The 18,306-nt window shown below is 46.3% G+C and overlaps 1 protein-coding gene across 1 annotated transcript; it reads right to left on the bottom strand.

The window, feature by feature from the left end:
* Window positions 1–1,375: 1,375 nt before the first annotated feature.
* On the bottom strand, window positions 1,376–16,525 carry LOC132571700 (vomeronasal type-2 receptor 26-like). The gene is made up of 6 exons (XM_060238493.1): window positions 16,227–16,525; window positions 14,905–15,196; window positions 12,932–13,702; window positions 8,387–8,487; window positions 6,815–6,924; window positions 1,376–2,280 (listed from the first exon to the last, which is right to left on the bottom strand). The coding sequence occupies exons 1-6, from the start codon at window positions 16,523–16,525 to the stop codon at window positions 1,376–1,378; spliced, it is 2,478 nt and encodes an 825-aa protein (XP_060094476.1).
* Between the last annotated feature and the right edge of the window lie 1,781 nt (window positions 16,526–18,306).

Genomic DNA, 18,306 nt, shown 5'->3' with positions numbered 1-18,306 from the left:
AAAGGTTCAGGAGCTGTGCTCCTGTGAACTCCCACTCAATCTGAGGCCTGTCGAGCACCATAAGACATTCAAGACAGAACACAAGAAGAGTAAGCTAACTTCTGCTTACTGCAGTTATTGGAGAACATCAGAACTTTAGTTAATTTGGATGTCATCTAATTCTGCAAGAGGGGGATGAAGAGTGGAGGCCACATTGTTTAAATGGAGGATAAAGAAAAAGACTAACAACCTTCCCATAACTCTTTAGCAGTAAGGATTGAATTGGTGAGGTGCCCTTCATTGGAGCAGGAAAACTAGCTCCAAACAGATAGATTAACTTGGGTAGCCATGTTAGTCTGTCTGTTGCAATAGAAAAGGGTCAGAGGCCAGCAGCACTGTAAACACTAACAAAACTTGTGAGATTTTGAAAGTACTGCTCATTTCTTGCTGTTTTGTACTGGTATCTGAAGAACTGAGCACTGAGTCATGACAACTCCTACCCTGTCAAAATTTCTGTTAGTCTTTAAGGACTTTTTCTCCTTTCTACAACTCTATCATGATCCTAAGCCTAGTGTGGCCTACAGGCTCCAGGGAAGCCTGTGTTAGAGTAGCTACAGGACCTACATATCCCAGGATCCCTTCTGTCCCTCTGATTGGGTGGGCAGAGGTGTTGTAGGGAAAATTTGACCAGTGAAGATCACAGGGGGTGGGACCTGGGAAGAAGAAATAAAAAGGCCTGGGTATAGAGGGAGAGTGTTCTCTCTGGAGAGGCTGCAGTCAGGAGAGTTATCACTGGGAAGGGTGCAGCAGGAGGGTTCCCTCACACAAGGAATGGTGAGTTTGGGTCTTTTCACATTATAGGAAGAAAACTTTTAGTTAGTTGCAATGGAGTTTTTATTTTTGCTTTGTTCCACCTTTACTTTTTGGATATTCACTGCGCGCTCAAAGTTTGTACATCCCACTTGTTTCTTCTCAAGCACGTATAATAAACCTGTGTTGTTATACTGCCTGTTATACTGTCTTGTTATACTGTTGTTATACTCCCCACGTCTCTTCGGTCATGGATAGAGGGTGTTTTGTTAAGAAGGAAAAGAGGGGTGGGTGAGTTAGCTGGGACCTTTGAAAAAGACCCTTACCGGAGTGGTGGCAGCCAGTAGAGGCTCTTCCTTGTCCCCTGACATTGTGACAGACTCCAAACAGTTATTTAAGTACAGGCATGTAATTAGGTTTCTACCCAAGATGTACTTTTTACCCAAGATGCTCCTTTCAGATGAGATCAAAAGCAGATGTCAAATTCATGAAAGCGTAGAAGGATTCCCTTCCTAGAAAATGCCAAAAATTATCTATTAGCTGTGCTAAAATGTCACTGTGGTCAGAGGTTTACAGAGATGTCCCATTATCTATTCAGTTTTGTCATTAAATGCTGCTTGGTATTCAGATCAGGCCTCATTATAATAATGTAGCATTTGGGAATAAAGATGCAACCCAGCAGTCCAGCACTGGAGGCCAGCATGGAGAAGACCTGCACGGCTACCATGTATTTCCCCTTCGTGCTCAGGTAGATGGGCACAAACGACACCCACACGCTGCAGAACACCAGCATGCTGAAGGTGATCAGCTTGGCCTCGTTGAAGGCCCCAGGCAGCTTCCTGGCCAGGAAAGCCACGGTGAAAGAGACGGCAGCCAGGAAGCCCATGTAGCCGAGGGCACCATAAAACATGCCCACAGACCCTTCGTTGCATTGCAGCGTAATCTGCCCAGCCTGGGAGTGCATGTCGGACTCTGGGAAGGGGGGAGAGGTTCCCAGCCAGAGGATGCAGAGGCCAACTTGGACACTGGAACAGGAGATGATGATGGAGTTGGCCAAATTCTTGCCCAGCCACTTCCTCACCCGGTTCCCTGGCTTTGTGGCCATGAAGGCCACCACCACAGTGATGGTTTTGGCCAAGACAGAAGAGACAGAGACTGAGAAGATGGTGCTGAAGGTGGCTTGTTGAAGGAGACATGTCACCTTCGTTGGCTGGCCAATAAACAGAAAGGAGGAGAGGAAGGAGAGCAGGAGAGAAACCAGGAGAATGTAGGTGAGGTCCCGGTTGTTGGCTTTGACTACTGGAGTATCTCGGAATTTAATGAAGAGCCCTAAAATCCCACCAGTGAGTAGAAAAAAGAAGAGAGGAATGACAGTTAGGGTAACCCCCAAGGATTCTTCATAGGATAGAACAATTATAGCCTTCAACACGCATTTATCTCGGTCACTGTTTGGATGCTGATCCTCCGGACATTTGTCACAATGGTCTGCATCTGGAAAGAACAAAACCATTTTAGTATCTAACATATCATCGTCATAATCTTATGATCTGTAATATATTCACGGATATATAAAGGGGTGACCATACATCCAACAGCCAAAAGTCATAGATAGGTGTGCTTCCAAATTCAGAGATTCCATCCCTTTGAATCGGAGATGCTCTGGGTCACCAGGGGATTTTCTTGGTGTCAGGTCCGTATGTTTTCTTGGGCTGTCTCACCACTAACTTTTTTAAAAAATGATGAATTTGAAGGACGGTGGGGTTTGTCAGAGCTGGGGATGTGAAACAAGGGCCGATTTTGCACTCACCTTATGCCTGATCCAACATGATTTCTATTATATTCTTCTGTGACACAGAGTGTTGGACTGGATGGGCCACTGGCCTGATCCAACATGGCTTCTCTATGTTCTTATGTGAAACAGAGTGTTGTACTGGATAGGCCATTGGCCTGATCCAACAGGGCTTCTCTTATGTTCTTCTGTGACACAGAGTGTTGCACTGGATGGGCCACTGGCCTGATCCAACATGACTTCTCTCATGTTCTTATGTGACACAGAGTGTTGGACTGGATGGGCCACTGGCCTGATCCAACATAGCTTACCTTATGTTCTTATGTGACACAGAGTGTTGTACTGGATAGGCCATTGGCCTGATCCAGCAGGGCTTCTCTTATGTTCTTCTGTGACACAGAGTGTTGGACTGAATGGGCCATTGACCTGATCGAACAGGGCTTCTCTTATGTTCTTCTGTGACACAGAGTGTTGGACTGGATGGGCCACTGGCCTGATCCAACATGGCTCTTCTTATGTTCTTATGTGACACAGAGTGTTGGACTGAATAGGCCATTGACCTGATCCAACAGGGCTTCTCTTATGTTCTTCTGTGACACAGAGTGTTGGACTGGATGGGCCACTGGCCTGATCCAACATGACTTCTCTCACGTTCTTCTGTGACACAGAGTGTTGAACTGAATGGGCCATTGGCCTGATCCAACAGGGCTTCTCTTATGTTCTTATGTTACACAGAGGGCGTTTTCGCAATCACCTTCAGCCAGCGCGACCCCCCTCTTCACCGCGTAGGATCTGCGCGGATTTCGCACTAAATGCCGCGGAGCAGCCTTTTGCGCCGGAAACTCCCGGCGCAAAAGCCGCTCAAAGGTAAACCGCCAAAAAGCAGTTTCCGTTTGCGCGCCTTTTGCAACGGGAGTTTCTGGCTCTTCCGGCTGCTCCGCGGCATTTAGTGCGAAATCCGCGCAGATCGTGCGCGGTGAAGTGGGGGGTCGCGCCGGCTGAACGTGAGTGCGAAAATGCCCAGAGTGTTGGACTGGATGGGCCACTGGCCTGATCCAACATGACATCTCTTATGTTCTTCTGTGACACAGAGCGTTGGACTGGATGGGCCATTGGCCTGATCCAACATGGCTTTTCTTATGTTCTTCTGTGATAGAGTGTTGGACTGGATGGGCCATTGGCTTGTTCCAACATGGCTTCTCTTATGTTCTTATGTGACACAGAGTGTTGGACTGGATGGGCCATTGGCCTGATCCAACAGGGCTGTTCTTATGTGACACAGAGTATTGTACTGAATGGGCCATTGGCCTGATCCAACATGGCTTCTCTTATGTTCTTATGTGACACAGAGTGTTCGACTGGATGGGCCACTGGCCTGATCCAACATGGCTTTTCTTATGTGACACAGAGTGTTGGACTGGATGGGCCATTGGCCTGATCCATCATGGCTTCTCTTATGTTCTTCTGTGACACAGAGTGTTGGAATGGATGGGCCACTGGCCTTATCTAACAGGGCTTCTCTTATATTCTTCTGTGACACAGAGTGTTGGACTGGGTGGGCCATTGGCCTGATCCAGCATGGCTTGTCTTATGTTCTTATGTGACACAGAGTGTTGGACTGGATGGGCCACTGGCCTGTTCCAACTTGACTTTTCTTATGTTCTTCTGTGACACAGAGTGTTGGACTGGAAGGAAGTACTTCTTCACCCAAAGGGTGATTAACATGTGGAATTCACTGCCACAGGAGGTGGTGGCGGCTACAAGCATAGCCAGCTTCAAGAGGGGATTGGATAAAAATATGGAACAGAGGTCCATCAGTGGCTATTAGCCACAGTGTGTGTGTGTGTGTGTGTGTGTGTGAGAGAGAGAGAGAGAGAATTTTTTTTTTGCCACTGTGTGACACAGAGTGTTGGACTGGATGGGCCATTGGCCTGATCCAATATGACTTCTCTTGTGTCCTTATGTGACACAGAGTGTTGGACTGGGTGGGCCATTGGAATGATCCAGCATGGCTTCTTTTATGTTCTTATGTGACACAGAGTGTTGGACTGGATGGGCCACTGGCCTGATCCAACATGGCTGATCCAACAAGGAGGATAGGGAAATGGCTGAGAAGCTGAATGCATTTTTTTCCTCCGTCTTCACTGTGGAAGATGAGAACTTTTTGCCCACCCCAGAACCACTAATTTTGGAAGGGGTGTTGAAAGCCCTGAATCAGATTGAGGTGACAAAAGAGGAGGTCCTACAACTGATAGACAAATTAAAAACTAATAAGTCACCAGGTCCGGATGGCATACATCCGAGAGTTCTGAAAGAACTCAAAGTTGAACTTGTGGATCTTTTGACAAAAATCTGTAATCTTTCATTGAAATCTGCCTCCGTTCCTGAGGACTGGAAGGTAGCAAATGTCACCCCCATCTTTAAAAAGTGTTCCAGAGGAGATCCGGGAAATTACAGGCCAGTCAGTCTGACTTCAATACCGGTAAAGTTGGTAGAAAGCATTATCAAGGACAGAATGAGTAGGCACATTGATGAACACGGGTTATTGAGGAAAACTCAGCATGGGTTCGGTAAGGGAAGATCTTGCCTCACTAACCTGTTACATTTCTTTGAGGGGGGTGAACAAACATGTGGACAAAGGGGACCCGATAGATGTTGTTTACCTTGACTTCCAGAAAGCTTTTGATAAAGTTCCTTATCAAAGGCTCCTTAGAAAGCTTGAGAGTCTTGGAATAAAAGGACAGGTCCTCTTGTGGATCAAAAACTGGCTGAGTAATAGGAAGCAGAGAGTGAGTATAAATGGGCAGTCTTCGCAATGGAAGACGGTAAGCAATGGGGTGCCGCAGGGCTCGGTACTGGGTCCCATGCTCTTTAAGTTGTTCATAAATGATTTAGAGTTGGGAGTGAGCAGTGAAGTGGCCAAGTTTGCGGATGACACTAAATTGTTAAAGGTGGTGAGAACCAGAAAGGATTGTGAGGAACTCCAAAAGGACCTGTTGAGGCTGGGTGAGTGGGCGTCAACGTGGCAGATGCAGTTCAGTGTGTCCAAGTGCAAAGTAATGCATATTGGGGCCAAGAATCCCAGCTACAAATACAAGTTGATGGGGTGTGAACTGGCAGAGACTGACCAAGAGAAAGATCTTGGGGTCGTGGTAGATAACTCACTGAAAATGACAAGACAGGGTGCGTTTGCAATAAAAAAGGCCAACGCCATGCTGGGAATTATTAGGAAGGGAATTGAAAACAAATCAGCCAGTATCATAATGCCCCTGTATAAATCGATGGTGCGGTCTCATTTGGAGTACTGTGTGCAGTTTTGAGGTCGCCGCACCTCAAAAAGGATATTATAACATTGGAGAAAGTCCAGAAAAGGGCAACGGGAATGATTAAAGGGCTGGAACACTTTCCCTATGAAGAAAGGTTGAAATGCTTGGGATTCTTTAGCTTGGAGAAACGTCGACTGCAGGGTGACATGATAGAGGTTTACAAGATAATGCATGGAGAAAGTAGAGAAAGAGGTACTTTTCTCCCTTTCTCACAATACAAGAACTCGTGGGCATTCGATGAAATTGCTGAGCAGACAGGTTAAAACGAATAAAAGGAAGTACTTCTTCACCCAAAGGGTGATTAACATGTGGAATTCACTGCCACAGGAGGTGGTGGCGGCCACAAGCATGGCCACCTTCAAGAGGGGTTTAGATAAAAATGTGGAGTAGAGGTCCATCAGTGGCTATTAGCCGCAGTGTGTGTGTGTGACTGCAGCAGGTTTCCTTGCGTCTAGGTTCCGCTCCTGCTTCCGGCAGACCCAGGAAGGTGAGAGAGGTGGGGCAGTGTGTACTGACCTCAGAGCCCACTTTCCCCTGCAAGGGAAGGCCGGCTCTGAGAAGAGCACACAGCACCATGCCACCCAGCAGCTCTTGCCTTCCTGGGTCTGTGCCAACCTGGGAAGGTGAGAACGGCAGGGTGGGGGAAGAGGGCACCCTGCAGCGCCCCTGTAGACCAGATGGTGCCCTAGGCAGCTGCCTACCTCTCCTGCTCCTACGCACTGTCCCTGATGCCAGAGATCTTTTTCCGGTCAGGTTGACCTATCCCTGCTCCAGACACTTTGGCCGGGAAAGAGAGCTGCTGTGATGAGAGATGGAGCAGCAGAGGGTGGAGAAGATACTTTGCCTTCTGGCTCTCTCTCTCTCTCTTTTAAAACTTAGCAAGGTCATTTCTTTGGAGTCAGTCACCCACCTTCCTTTGTGGAGGCGGTTCCTTCCGGGCATGGGACACAGTCATAGCAGCAAAATGGCTTCCCTTCCTGAGTCATCTTGGCTTGTCCAGGCTGACAATTCTTCGAACACCTAGAATAGGGTATGGACTAACCGGAAAGTCAAGCAGAAGGGAAAAGGGAATATCAATTTTGTGCATGCGGATATTCTGTGCAGGCCTTGCTTTCTTGGTTCAGAGTTCAAGCCTTAATTTGAGGGTGATGCTACCACAGGAGTGGGAGACGGATTTTCATTGCTCGGTTGAGCCTGGGCAATTCAAAAGGAAGCATTGGAGGTGGTAAATGAAGGATCTGTGGACTTAAGATAGAAGATGGGAGGCTGTGGACTGGCAATCTTTGGTCCGGGATGCTAGGCCTTCTAGGCCAGAGCAAAGGAGACATAATTTCTCCAGGTTTGTTGAAGGTAGATGGTTTACAGAGTCTTGGCTCAGAAATTGCCACCTTGGTGGAAGGTGCAAGATTGACGGTCCTTTCCACTAGAGATTCTTCCATATGAGGTCTGAGTAGGTTTGCAAACGGTGGGTTGGAATGGTGTTTATTTTATTAAACGAGCCCCGTGCCGCTGAGTGGTAAAGCTGCAGAACTGCAGAACCCCCTGCTCATGACCTGAGTTCGATCCCAGCCAAAGCTGGGTTCAGGTAGCTGGCTCCAGGTTGATTCAGCCTTCCATCCTTCCGAGGTCAGTCAAATGAGGACCCAGCTTGCTGGGGGGTAGTGTAGAGGACTGGGGAAGACAATGGCAAACCACCCTGTCAAAAGTCTGCTGTGAAAACGTTGTGAAAGCAACGTCACTCCAGAGTCAAAAACGACTGGTGCTTGCACAGGGGGACTACCTTTACCTTTTTACCTTATTTATTTATTTTGGAGATTTGGAAGCGGAGTCTGGAAAAGGCAGGGTACTCAGTAGCAAGGCCCCGGCTGGAGGTTGGCAGCCATGATTCTGAGTTGGATCCTGTAAGAGTTGTTCCCGTCTCCTTTCCAGTACATCCTGGCTTTAACCAAGACCCAGTCTAATGCGCCACCATGGATCATATCTGCACTGACCTCAAATGTGACCTTCAGGGTGATTTTTAGATGCAGGGGCAGCCTCTCTTACTAGACACTGTATGGAGTTTGGGGATTGGATAGGCCAGGTATGGACGAATAAAAAGCTCGACTTCTGCCTATACACAGTCAAAAAAAGCATGGGTTTATCTAGAAAACACACCTTCCAGGAGTGGATACCAATATGCCCCGAGCAGCCCTAGTACCACAATTATCACTGTGCAAAATCTGTGTACATTGTCCCATATTGAAGTCTGGATTTTGTTTATTTCAATGTGCCTCAGCTAGAACAAACAGATACATGCATTTACACGATCATAGAAGGTAATTAAGAAAAGGCTATGAAACCAATTGATTTCCCCACCTGGTTTAATTGCTTGGGCCACATAATGGCCTTCTGGTGAACAGTGATTTTGGGCTCTCCGGATGGCTGTCTCTCCGCAGTCCCGACTTTCACTCCCCCGTGGGAGTGATTGGGAAATCCCACCCACTGCACAATGTCATAATCTACTGCAACGTCCCTGTTCTCATCCAAGTACACTTTACCCGCGGAAGTATTGGAAAGTGGGATGTTCCTCAGGAAAGCATGAAGCTAAAAGGAAAGAGAAAACTCAGGCACTTAGAAACCAGCCAAAGAGGGTGGATGTCTCAGCACAGTTCAGTTGGAATTCTAATCTTCTATAGTCACATCGTCTATCTTCACTGTACTTTTGATTTGAATCAAATAAATTAAACAGAATGTCTTGTTCATTCAAAGGGGGCCTAAAAGTATTTGGGAGTTTCCCTTACTTCTTCCATGTCTTGCATCATGCTCCTATAGTTTGCAGCTCAAGTGCAAAAAGGTTCAATTCCTGGCATCTCCAAAAAAGGGTCCAGGCAAATAGGCGTGCAAAAACCTCAGCTTGAGACCCTGGAGAGCCGCTGCCAGTCTGAGAGGACAATACTGACTTTGATGGACCAAGGGTCTGATTCAGTATAAGGCAGCTTCATATGTTGATATGTTCTTCCTGATTTCTTCTGCAGTCCCTTTAAACTAAGCTTCAGACGATGACCTGGGAGGGCCAGGTTTGAATTCCTGCCTTGCTGTGGAAATATAGCAGATGGGTTAGGATCTGTCACATTCTTTCAGCCTACCTTGCCTCACAGGGTTATCTGGATAAAAAGGAGAAGAGAATAATGTAGCCACTTTGGCCCCCATTGTGGATAAAGGCAGGGTAGAAATGCAGTAAATAAAGAATAAATAGAGTCGAAGATGGGGGGGCGGGGAGTAAAAGGTAAGTTGGTGGATAACTGAGGAGAGAAGGAGGCATGGAGAGTGTATAGGGATCACCAAGAAGCGGGAAAGGAGAAATTATACATTGAGGGGGAAATAGGTTTATGTGATGAGCCGTCCCTCAAGTCCTTTAGGGGTTCCCTCCTATTTTCTTTCAGATTTCTGTAATCCTAGCTTAATTGTTCTCCTTATTAGATGTCTTGTCCTTTTGGTTGCTCTGATGTACAATTTATAATGTGCCTTGACTTTCAGTGACAAAGTTGGGCTTTATCTGATATAAGTAAAAAATAAAAACTAAACATTATGCTAAGCCAACTCCCAGACTCATTTGTACATGAATCATACAGCTGGGACAGGAAATTGAAAGGGCTTGTATGATGAGAATTATGGGCAAGGGAGTTTTTTTGAAAATGAAAACCCTGAAGAAACTAAAGAGATAATTGTCTGAATGACTGGATAAGGGAGACAAAGTGGTCAGTTCTCCTAAGAATTAAGATGGTGAGGGGCCTGAAGACCAAGTCTTACAAGGAAAAGTTGAAGGAACTGGGTGTGTTTAGAGTGGAGAGGAGATGACTGAAAGGTGATATGATCACCATCTTCAAGTACTTGAAGGGCTCTCCTATAGAAAACTCTCCTATAGAGTTGTTTTCTACGGCCCCAGAAGGTCAGACAAGAACTAATGGTTGAAATTAAATCAAAAGCATTTTTGACTAAATGTTAGGAAGAACTTCCTGACATAGTGGTTCCTCAGTTGAATAGGCTTCCTCGGGAGGCGGTGGGCTCTCCTTCTTTGGAGGTTTTTAAACATTAGGAAGACTATTAGGCTCAACATTAGGAAGAACTTCCTGACTGTTAGAGCGGTTTCTCAGTGAACAGGCTTCCTTGGGAGGTGGTGGGCTCTCCTTCTTTGGAGGTTTTGAAACAGAGGATAGATGGCCATCTGACAGCAATGAAGATCCTGTGAACGTAGGCAGATCATGAGAAGGAGGTAAGGGGGGGGGTACTTGTGATTTCATAGAATCATAGAGTTGGAAGGACTCCGGGTCATACTATGTGGCGAAGGAGCTGGGCACGCAAGTTGTGTTCTCATCAGTTCTTCCTGTTGAAGGCCATGGCTTAGAATGAGAAAAAAGAATACTTCAAATAAATGACTGGCTACATCGATAGTGTCATCAGGAAAGATTCGGATTTCTGGACCATGGCTTATGCTTTCGAGATGGTGGTCTTCTATCAGGAGATGATTTGCACCTTATGGCAGTAGGAAAAAGGGTGTTTGGAAACAGCCTTGCTAATCTAATAAGGAGGGCTTTAAACTAAATTGTATGGGGGAGCAAGACAATAATTCAAAGCCTCATATCATGCCAGAAACTGCGGATAAGAACACTAAAGATTTGCAGAGTGTCGCATATGCTAGGTAATGTTAACTTGCAGGTATGTATGGAAACTAAACCCTTGGGGTGCATAGAACATGGATTCCTGCATTTTGCAGGGGATTGGACTAGATGAATCTGGAGGTCCCCTCCAACTCTATAATTCAATGCTTTTCTATTACTGATTTTCTTTGTGGTCTTGTATCTCTTCTAGTTTTAAAGAGTTTAACATATTGGTGTTCCTTGATTTGCTGAGCTTCACAGTGTGCTTCATAAATCATTTTTATTTGTTCTGATCAGCTGATGAATCTGTGTTCTTTGCTGGTCAGAAAACAAATTAGAACCCAGATTTCTACAGACCTGTCAAAAGCAGTTGGCTGCAGATCTGGAGGTGGGCATGTTTAGCCTGGAGATGAGGCAGCTGAGAGGTGATAGGATCATCAAGTACTTGAAGGGCTGTCATATAGAGGATGGGGTGGAATTGTTTTTTGTGGCCCCAGAAGGTCGTACCAGAACCAATGGGTTGAAATTAAATCAAAAGAGTTTCCGACTCAACATTAGGAAGAACTTCCTGACAGTTAGAGCAGTTCCTCAGTGGAACAGGTTTCCTTTGGAGGTGGTGGGCTCTCCTTCCTTGGAGGTTTTTAAGCAGAGGCTAGATGGCCATCTGACAGCAATGAGGATCCTGTGAATTTAGGCGCAGGTATTTGTGAGTTTCCTGCACTGTGCATGGGTTTAGACTGGAAGACCCTGGAGGTCCCTTCCAACTCTATGATTAAGGGCATAACATTTTATGTGAATTGTATCCCAGAGAATCAAGATTCTTCTGCCCAGGTTACCTACCTCACATCTGTGTTAGGAATGTTCCTATGCTGGAAGGGACATGAAGCTCGTAAAACCCATTGCTGTAATCAATGGCAAAAGCTGCAGCTTTGCTAGGCAATCTTGTAAGATCAGGTCTTAAGAACATAAGAGAAGCCATGTTGGATCAGGTCAATGACCCATCCAGTCCAACACTCTGTGTCACACACAGGAAGCCATCAGGAAGTTCCAGCAGCAGGAACACTGGAAGCCTTTCCTATATTGCCCTCCCAAACACCAAGAGGACAGAACATCACTGCCCCGGACTTCAGAACATCGGAGAAGCCATGATTGATCAGGCCAGTAGCTCATCTAGTCCAACACTCTGTGTCACATAAGAACATAAAGAAGCCATGTTAGATCAGGCCAATGGCCCATCCAGTCCAACTCTCTGTGTCACATAAGAACATAAGAGAAGCCCTGTTGGATCAGGCCAATGGCCCATCCAGTCCAACACTCTGTGTCGCATAAGAACATAAGAGAAGCCATGTTGGATCAGGCCAGTGGCCCATCCAGTCCAACACTCTGTGTCACACAGTGGCCAAAACCCAGGTGAACAAAAGCAGCAGCAGAAGAAGAGATTGGCTTTATACCCACACTTCTCTACCCAAAGGAACCTCAGAGCAGTTTACAATCTAATTTCCCTTCCCCTCCCCACCACAGACACCCTGTGAGGCAGGTGGGGCTGAGAGAGCTCTCCAAGAACTGCTCTTGAGCAGAACCGCTCAGAGAGAACTTGTGATTGACCCAAGTTCACTCAGCAGCTGCATGTGAAGGAGTGGGGAATCAAACCTGGTTCTCCAGATTAGAGTCCGCTACTCTTAACCACTACACCACACTGGTGGAAGGGCAGCAGCTTCAGAATTCACCACATCCCTTTCTAAAACTCAAGGGGGTCTATGGTGGGAGACAGTGTCAGCTAAGGCTGTACCAACATCTAACTGCAGGATGATAATAACATTAACGAAGAAATTACGTAATTATTTATGTGGAGGAAGGAATACCTGCCAGGGCTGTAGAAGACGAAGAAGATATTGGATTTATATCCCACCCTATACTCTGGGTCTCAGAGTCTTAGAGCAGCCTACAAGCTCCTTTACCTTTGCCCTCCCCCCCCCCCCACAACACGCACGCTGTGAGGTAGGTGGGGCTGAGAGCTATTACAGCAGCTGCCCTTTCAAGGAAAACTCCTACAAAAGCTATGGCTGACCCAAGGCCATCCAGCAGGTGCGAGTGGAGGAGTATGGAATCAAACCCCGGTTCTCCCAGACAAGACTCCGTGCACTTAATCACGACACCAAACTGTACCATGAGGCATCCCACGCTGTCACTGCCAAAGATCTGCTTGGATCTTGAGCTCTGACAGAAGCAGCTCTTGAGAGGGGTCTCGGCCAGGAGACGGTTACCTCTGAGGCCGTACCAACATCTGACTACAAAATGATAAGACTGTTTTAATTGGTAATATTGATGTGGAGAAAGAATACCTGCCAGGGCTGTAGAGGGCGGGGTCTCAAGCTGCCCCTGCTGAATACCTGCTTGGACCATGTTGAGTAAGCAGCGTGTAAGGCCCGTGCCACAGTGTGGACAGCATGGAAGGTAAGGTAGCTGTCTCGAGAAAGGATCATTTCGATCATATCCTGGGGAAGGTCCTCCAGATTCCCTCTCTCTGCACAGCTGACTTGGCCTTTCACGGACAAAGCGGGCTTTGAATACACGCAATGGAATGATTGCTCCCAAAACTGCTCGATGGAAGAGTACAACGTTGCGTAAGTGTAAAATCCTATCCTTTTGATTGTCTGCATTGAAAAGGAAAAGAAGCCATAGAGTTGATCGGAAGTTAAATGTGGTTTCAAAAAGTAGAAGGTGAGGTCCCACAAGGCCGTGGTGATCCAGACTTTCCCCACAGGGGGCTTGATCCACATTTCAGCTCGTGCTTGCATATGGATAAATATATTGACCGAAACTTGTGTCTCCCCATAAGAAACAAATACATTGACCTCCCTCCACAAGCGAAATGCATCTGACGACAAGAGCAGTGCATCTTTCAGGTATGGCTTTATGGTTGGGAAAGTCTGTGAGAAGGCCACACAAACCCCACTCCTGCTGGCCAGAGGAGGAAAGACTCTCAGGAACCGTTCTCCGTTCTCAGTGTCGGACGCGATGAGACCGATCCACGTCCATCCGAAATGCACCAGCAGTCTGACAATCCCCGGGTAGTGCTGCTCCTCTTTCGGAACCGTCCGATAGAAAAAAGGGAACCGAACTGGATCATTAAGAATGTGGGAAACAAACCCATAACTGACCTAGGAAGGAAAGGAAGAGATGGGGGCAACATCCGCGCCATGAAGATGATACAAGTCCACGTGTCAGAAGGACACTTATTTTATTTATTTGATTCCATTTATATCCCGCCCTCCTCGCTGAGGGGGGCTCAGGGCGGCTTACATGCTCATGCATATGCATGAGTACAAAACATGTATAACTGGGGTGGCCAAGGTTAGCTCTCCAGATGTTTTTTTGCCTACAACTCCCATCAACCCCAGCCAACATGGCCAATGGCTGGGTTTGATGGGTGTTGTAGGCAAAAAAAATCTGGACAGCTACCGTTGGCCACCCCTGATGTATAAGACATAAAAACCATAAAACCATTTTAAACATAAAAGTTAACACTTTGACGCTATGGTATTAAATTTAAAGTTATGTTCTCTGTTAACAGAACTTAGATGTTCCTTTCCGCTGCTGCTTCAGGGCAGCTTGCAAGAGGTGGTGCAGACGTTGCCTGAGGACTGTAGTGGGCAGCAATGCCTGGTGGAAGAGTGCCGTCTTACAGGCCCTGCGGAACTGTATGAGCTCTCTCAGGGCCCTAAGTTCTTCAGGCAAGTCTTTCCACTGGGGGGGGGGGGGGTCACTACAGAGAAGGCTCTGGCTCTAGTTGTCATCAGCCTGGCCTCCTTAGAGCTGGGGATTGACAGCAGATTTTGTGATCCAGACCAAAGTGCTCTCTGGGGAACTTAAGGGGAAAGGCGGTACCTAAGGTATGTGGGAAGCACCACCTCCTTCATCCATCCAGGCCCCCCCCCACACACACCACTCCGTGGAAAAATTGTCTTCCATTAAACCGGTCCCTGGTGCCAAAAAGGTTGGGAACCACTGCTCTAGACCCTCAAGAATGAAAGGACTCCATGATCACCAGCATGCAGCCAGATCCTGGCTAAAGAATGAAAGCCTCATAGGTGGAGAATTGTCTAGAAGGCAGAGATAAGTAATTTGTGGCCAGTCAAGGCAGAGCCTCATCCTCAAGGAAGTCCACGAACAGGTAGCAGAATTTACACAGAGCAAGGATTGTCAAGCTTAATGAATTGTTTTATTGTATAATCTAACCAGCAGGGTGTGCGTGGTCTCACTGGAAGCCAGAAAGAGCCTGACGTCCTGTGAAGAGAAATTCTCTGGACAGATTGCTTAATAAAATGAGGATAAGCTGCCCCACTCACAGAAACACTCCTACCTGTGGGATTTTGAAGATGCCCATCAGATGTGAAATCTGGATGGAGATTTCAGACTCGTCCCTTTCAACAACAGCCAGAAGGGTCTTCTCTCTTCCGAAGTGATAGTTCGGGATATTATTTTGCCCAGAGGAGAGCAGGTAGAACAAGCCGTCGTAACTCCGACGTGCATCACCGTAGTTGTCGTAGATGTTGTAGCCCAAAGTGACATTGGGCAAGAGCCGGGGGTTCCGATTGATGTCCCGAATGGCAAACAGGAAGGCCAAGATGCTCACACAGTTTGTGATTGGATTTCTGCCAAGAAAAGGGGCATGATTTCTGTTCCCTTTCATTGAAATCATCATACCAAATCCCTGGTTCTTTCTAGGCAAAAGATAGGTCTTGCTTTTAGTCGGGCAATTAGCCTCCTTTTACCTCATACCTGCCACGAAATTGAATAGGTCTCTATCGCTTAAAACCTACCAGGACACCATCAATCTTAGCAGGCTGTTTTCTTTGAGCTGTGACTGAGAATCACGTATTACGAGAAACATCTTCTTAGCTGCAGTCTCTATCTAGTTACATCATACAAGCAAAGAGGCTTTGTTCTGCTAGGAAACAAACTGTTACATTGAGTGGCTCCAATGAGCCAAGCAGGAACAGACCTAATAGTCTTCAATTTGGCCATCGAACACAACAGTCTGAAAGATACCTCAGCTACCTCAGAGGGGGAATTTAAAGAGGTTAATACATTTATGGAGAGGGGAGAGGGAGTTGACAGAGACTATTTTTTTCTCCCTTTCCCAAAACACTAGCAATTGAGGATATCCAAAACTTTGATGGACAGTAGATGTGGGACAGGCAAAAATGGTTGGGTTTTTTTTGTTTACACAGTGAGTTATCAAAAGGTAGAAATAGATTGCAGAAGATGGAGTGAGGGGCACAGGAATAGACAACTTGAAAAGGCGACTGGACTAATTCATGGAGGGTACGTGGACCAGTGGCTACTAGCCATGGTGATTAATTTGAATCTGCTCATTCAGGGACAGTAAACCTCTAAGTAATACTACCAACTATCAACCTCAGCGGAAGGACTCAGACTCTATGCCGTGTTCTTGGCCCTCCTGAAGAACTAATGGCTATTCTGTGAGACACGGTTTTGAATAGGCAGACCACAAGTCTGATCCATCAGGGCTCCGTTTACACTTTCATGCTCCTACAGTCTCAGAACAAAAAATATCAGAACCAACTAAAGACGGTGATTTCTCCAGAAACATAAGAAAGGGGAGTCTATGAAACTCAAATGGAGTAGAATCATATCACATCTGTATCACAAATTACTGACCTATGAGTTCTGGGAGGCTGATTGAAGTGGACTGGTTTTCGAGTAGCAGCAGATACAGGTAGGATCCCACCAATAAGGTAGTCTCCTGGCCTATAATGGTTGACAGGGTTCTCTTGATCCTCAAACAAATTCAATGGGCATTTTGCCCTTTCTGCCCCACAGACAACGCTCTGGGTAAGGAACAGAAGAAGCACCAACACCAGCATCACTATCAGCATTTTGTATCTGCCCTGACACAATTCTCCCTTGCATCTGCTACTCAAGGGCATCCTCAGCTCTTTAGCAAATTCCAAGCCCATCTTCCAGAATCAAGGCAACAAAGATTTAAAGATTGGATCCAGGCTTCCATCTTGAAAAAGCTGATACTATAGAAAACAGTGGTGTCTTTCACTATGTCTCAGCCCAGATTCTTGCTGTCACAGGAGGTATTTGTGCATCACATAAAGTGATCACTTTGGCCCTCGAGTCTGAGGATGACATGATTGTTTGTGAAGGTGATTTCTGAAGCAATTCCTTATGGAAGAGAAGACCTCACCACGATTTTGGTAATTATAAGGCAAAGAATTTACATTGCAACCTCTTGAAACTATCAATTTGTGCACAGCTGAAGAAAAACATGTTTATGGGAACTCATCAGTGTCGGAGAAGTTTTTGTATGAGGAAAGGTAAAAGTTTTTTGGGCTTTGACCTCTTTGACTAAGAGGTGACATGATAGAGACAAAATTGTGCACGGGGTGAATGGAATTTAAAAGGAGACCTTTTCCTCCGTCCTCTGTAATAGTAGAACTCATGGCGCACAATAAACTTGATCCAGGTGGGTAGCTGTATTGCTCTGAAGCAATAGAAGAAAGTTAAAATCCACTGGCGCCTTTTATACCAACAATTTTTTATTAAGGGTAAGCACACTTCATCTGACCATGAAATGGAGTCCAGTGAACAGTGCTACATATTGGCATTGGGCAGTAAGTTAGCATGCAAAATAGTGAATTAAAAAAAAACAGATTAAAAGAACAGCTAGTTAAATCCCTCACACACACACTTTTTCATGCGTAGTGCCTATATGTATTGGACTCTGTTCCTGGCCTCTCCTACCTACTGTATGGCAAGCTGGCTCCCCTTCATGCAGTTAATGTACTTTGAAGGCACTCCAAATGCCTTTGGAACATCTGAACTGTGCTAACATGGTCATGTGACCAGGCACCCACCTCACCAGGGCCAGTGCTGGGGCATTCTTCCCGTAGCACAACATTCAGATCTCCCAGAGGAGGAAGGCCAACCTCAGGTCTGGCTTTCCTCCTTTAACGGAGTCTCAGTCTCCAGCAATCCCCTTTTGATCTGGGTATCTCAATGCAGGTCCACTAATACGCATAGGGCAGCACTGGGTTCAGGATTTACTTAACTGTTCATTCGTGTGGACAATGTTGGCCTGTTGGATGGAGACAGATATCTTGAAGGACATCACTTTCCTTGAATGGTGGAGATCTACTTGGGGACTGGAAGGTGCACTTCTGGAGCAACAACTAGGCTGCACTTCTGGAGCAACAACTAGGTGCACTTCTGGAGCAACAACTAGGCTGTGGGAGGGTCGGCAGCCATCGGATCTCACGCTCTGAGCCAGTCATGTGCGTTGTACAAGGTCCATTACCATCTACCTCTCCTTCAGCATCTGCTTTTCAGCCAAACATATCACAGGTGCAGAAAAGTGACATCACAGACAACAGGGCTTTTTTGGAGCAGGAGAGCACAGAAATGTAGTTCTGGCTGCCTTGGTGTCAGGGGGTGTGGCCTAATATGCAACTGAGTTCCTTCTCAGCTTTTCCCACACAAAAGGTCTGCATGAAATAATGGTAATATCAGGGGGTGAACCTAATATGCAAATCAGTTCTTGCTGAGCTTTTCCCACAAAAAAGGTCTGCACGAAACAGTGATAATATCAGGTGGTGTGGTCTAATATGCAAATGAGTTCCTGCTGGACTTTTTCTACAAAAAGGTCTCCACGAAACAATGGTAATATCAGGGGTGTGTGGCCTAATATACAAATCACTTCCTGCTGAGCTTTTTCCACAAAAAAGGTCTCCAT

This window comes from Heteronotia binoei, chromosome 5 (genome assembly GCF_032191835.1).
Source record: "Heteronotia binoei isolate CCM8104 ecotype False Entrance Well chromosome 5, APGP_CSIRO_Hbin_v1, whole genome shotgun sequence".
Classification (NCBI taxonomy): Eukaryota; Metazoa; Chordata; class Lepidosauria; order Squamata; family Gekkonidae; genus Heteronotia; species Heteronotia binoei.
Note: the sequence above shows the minus strand (reverse complement) of the source record. Positions and strands in the feature narration are given on the sequence as shown.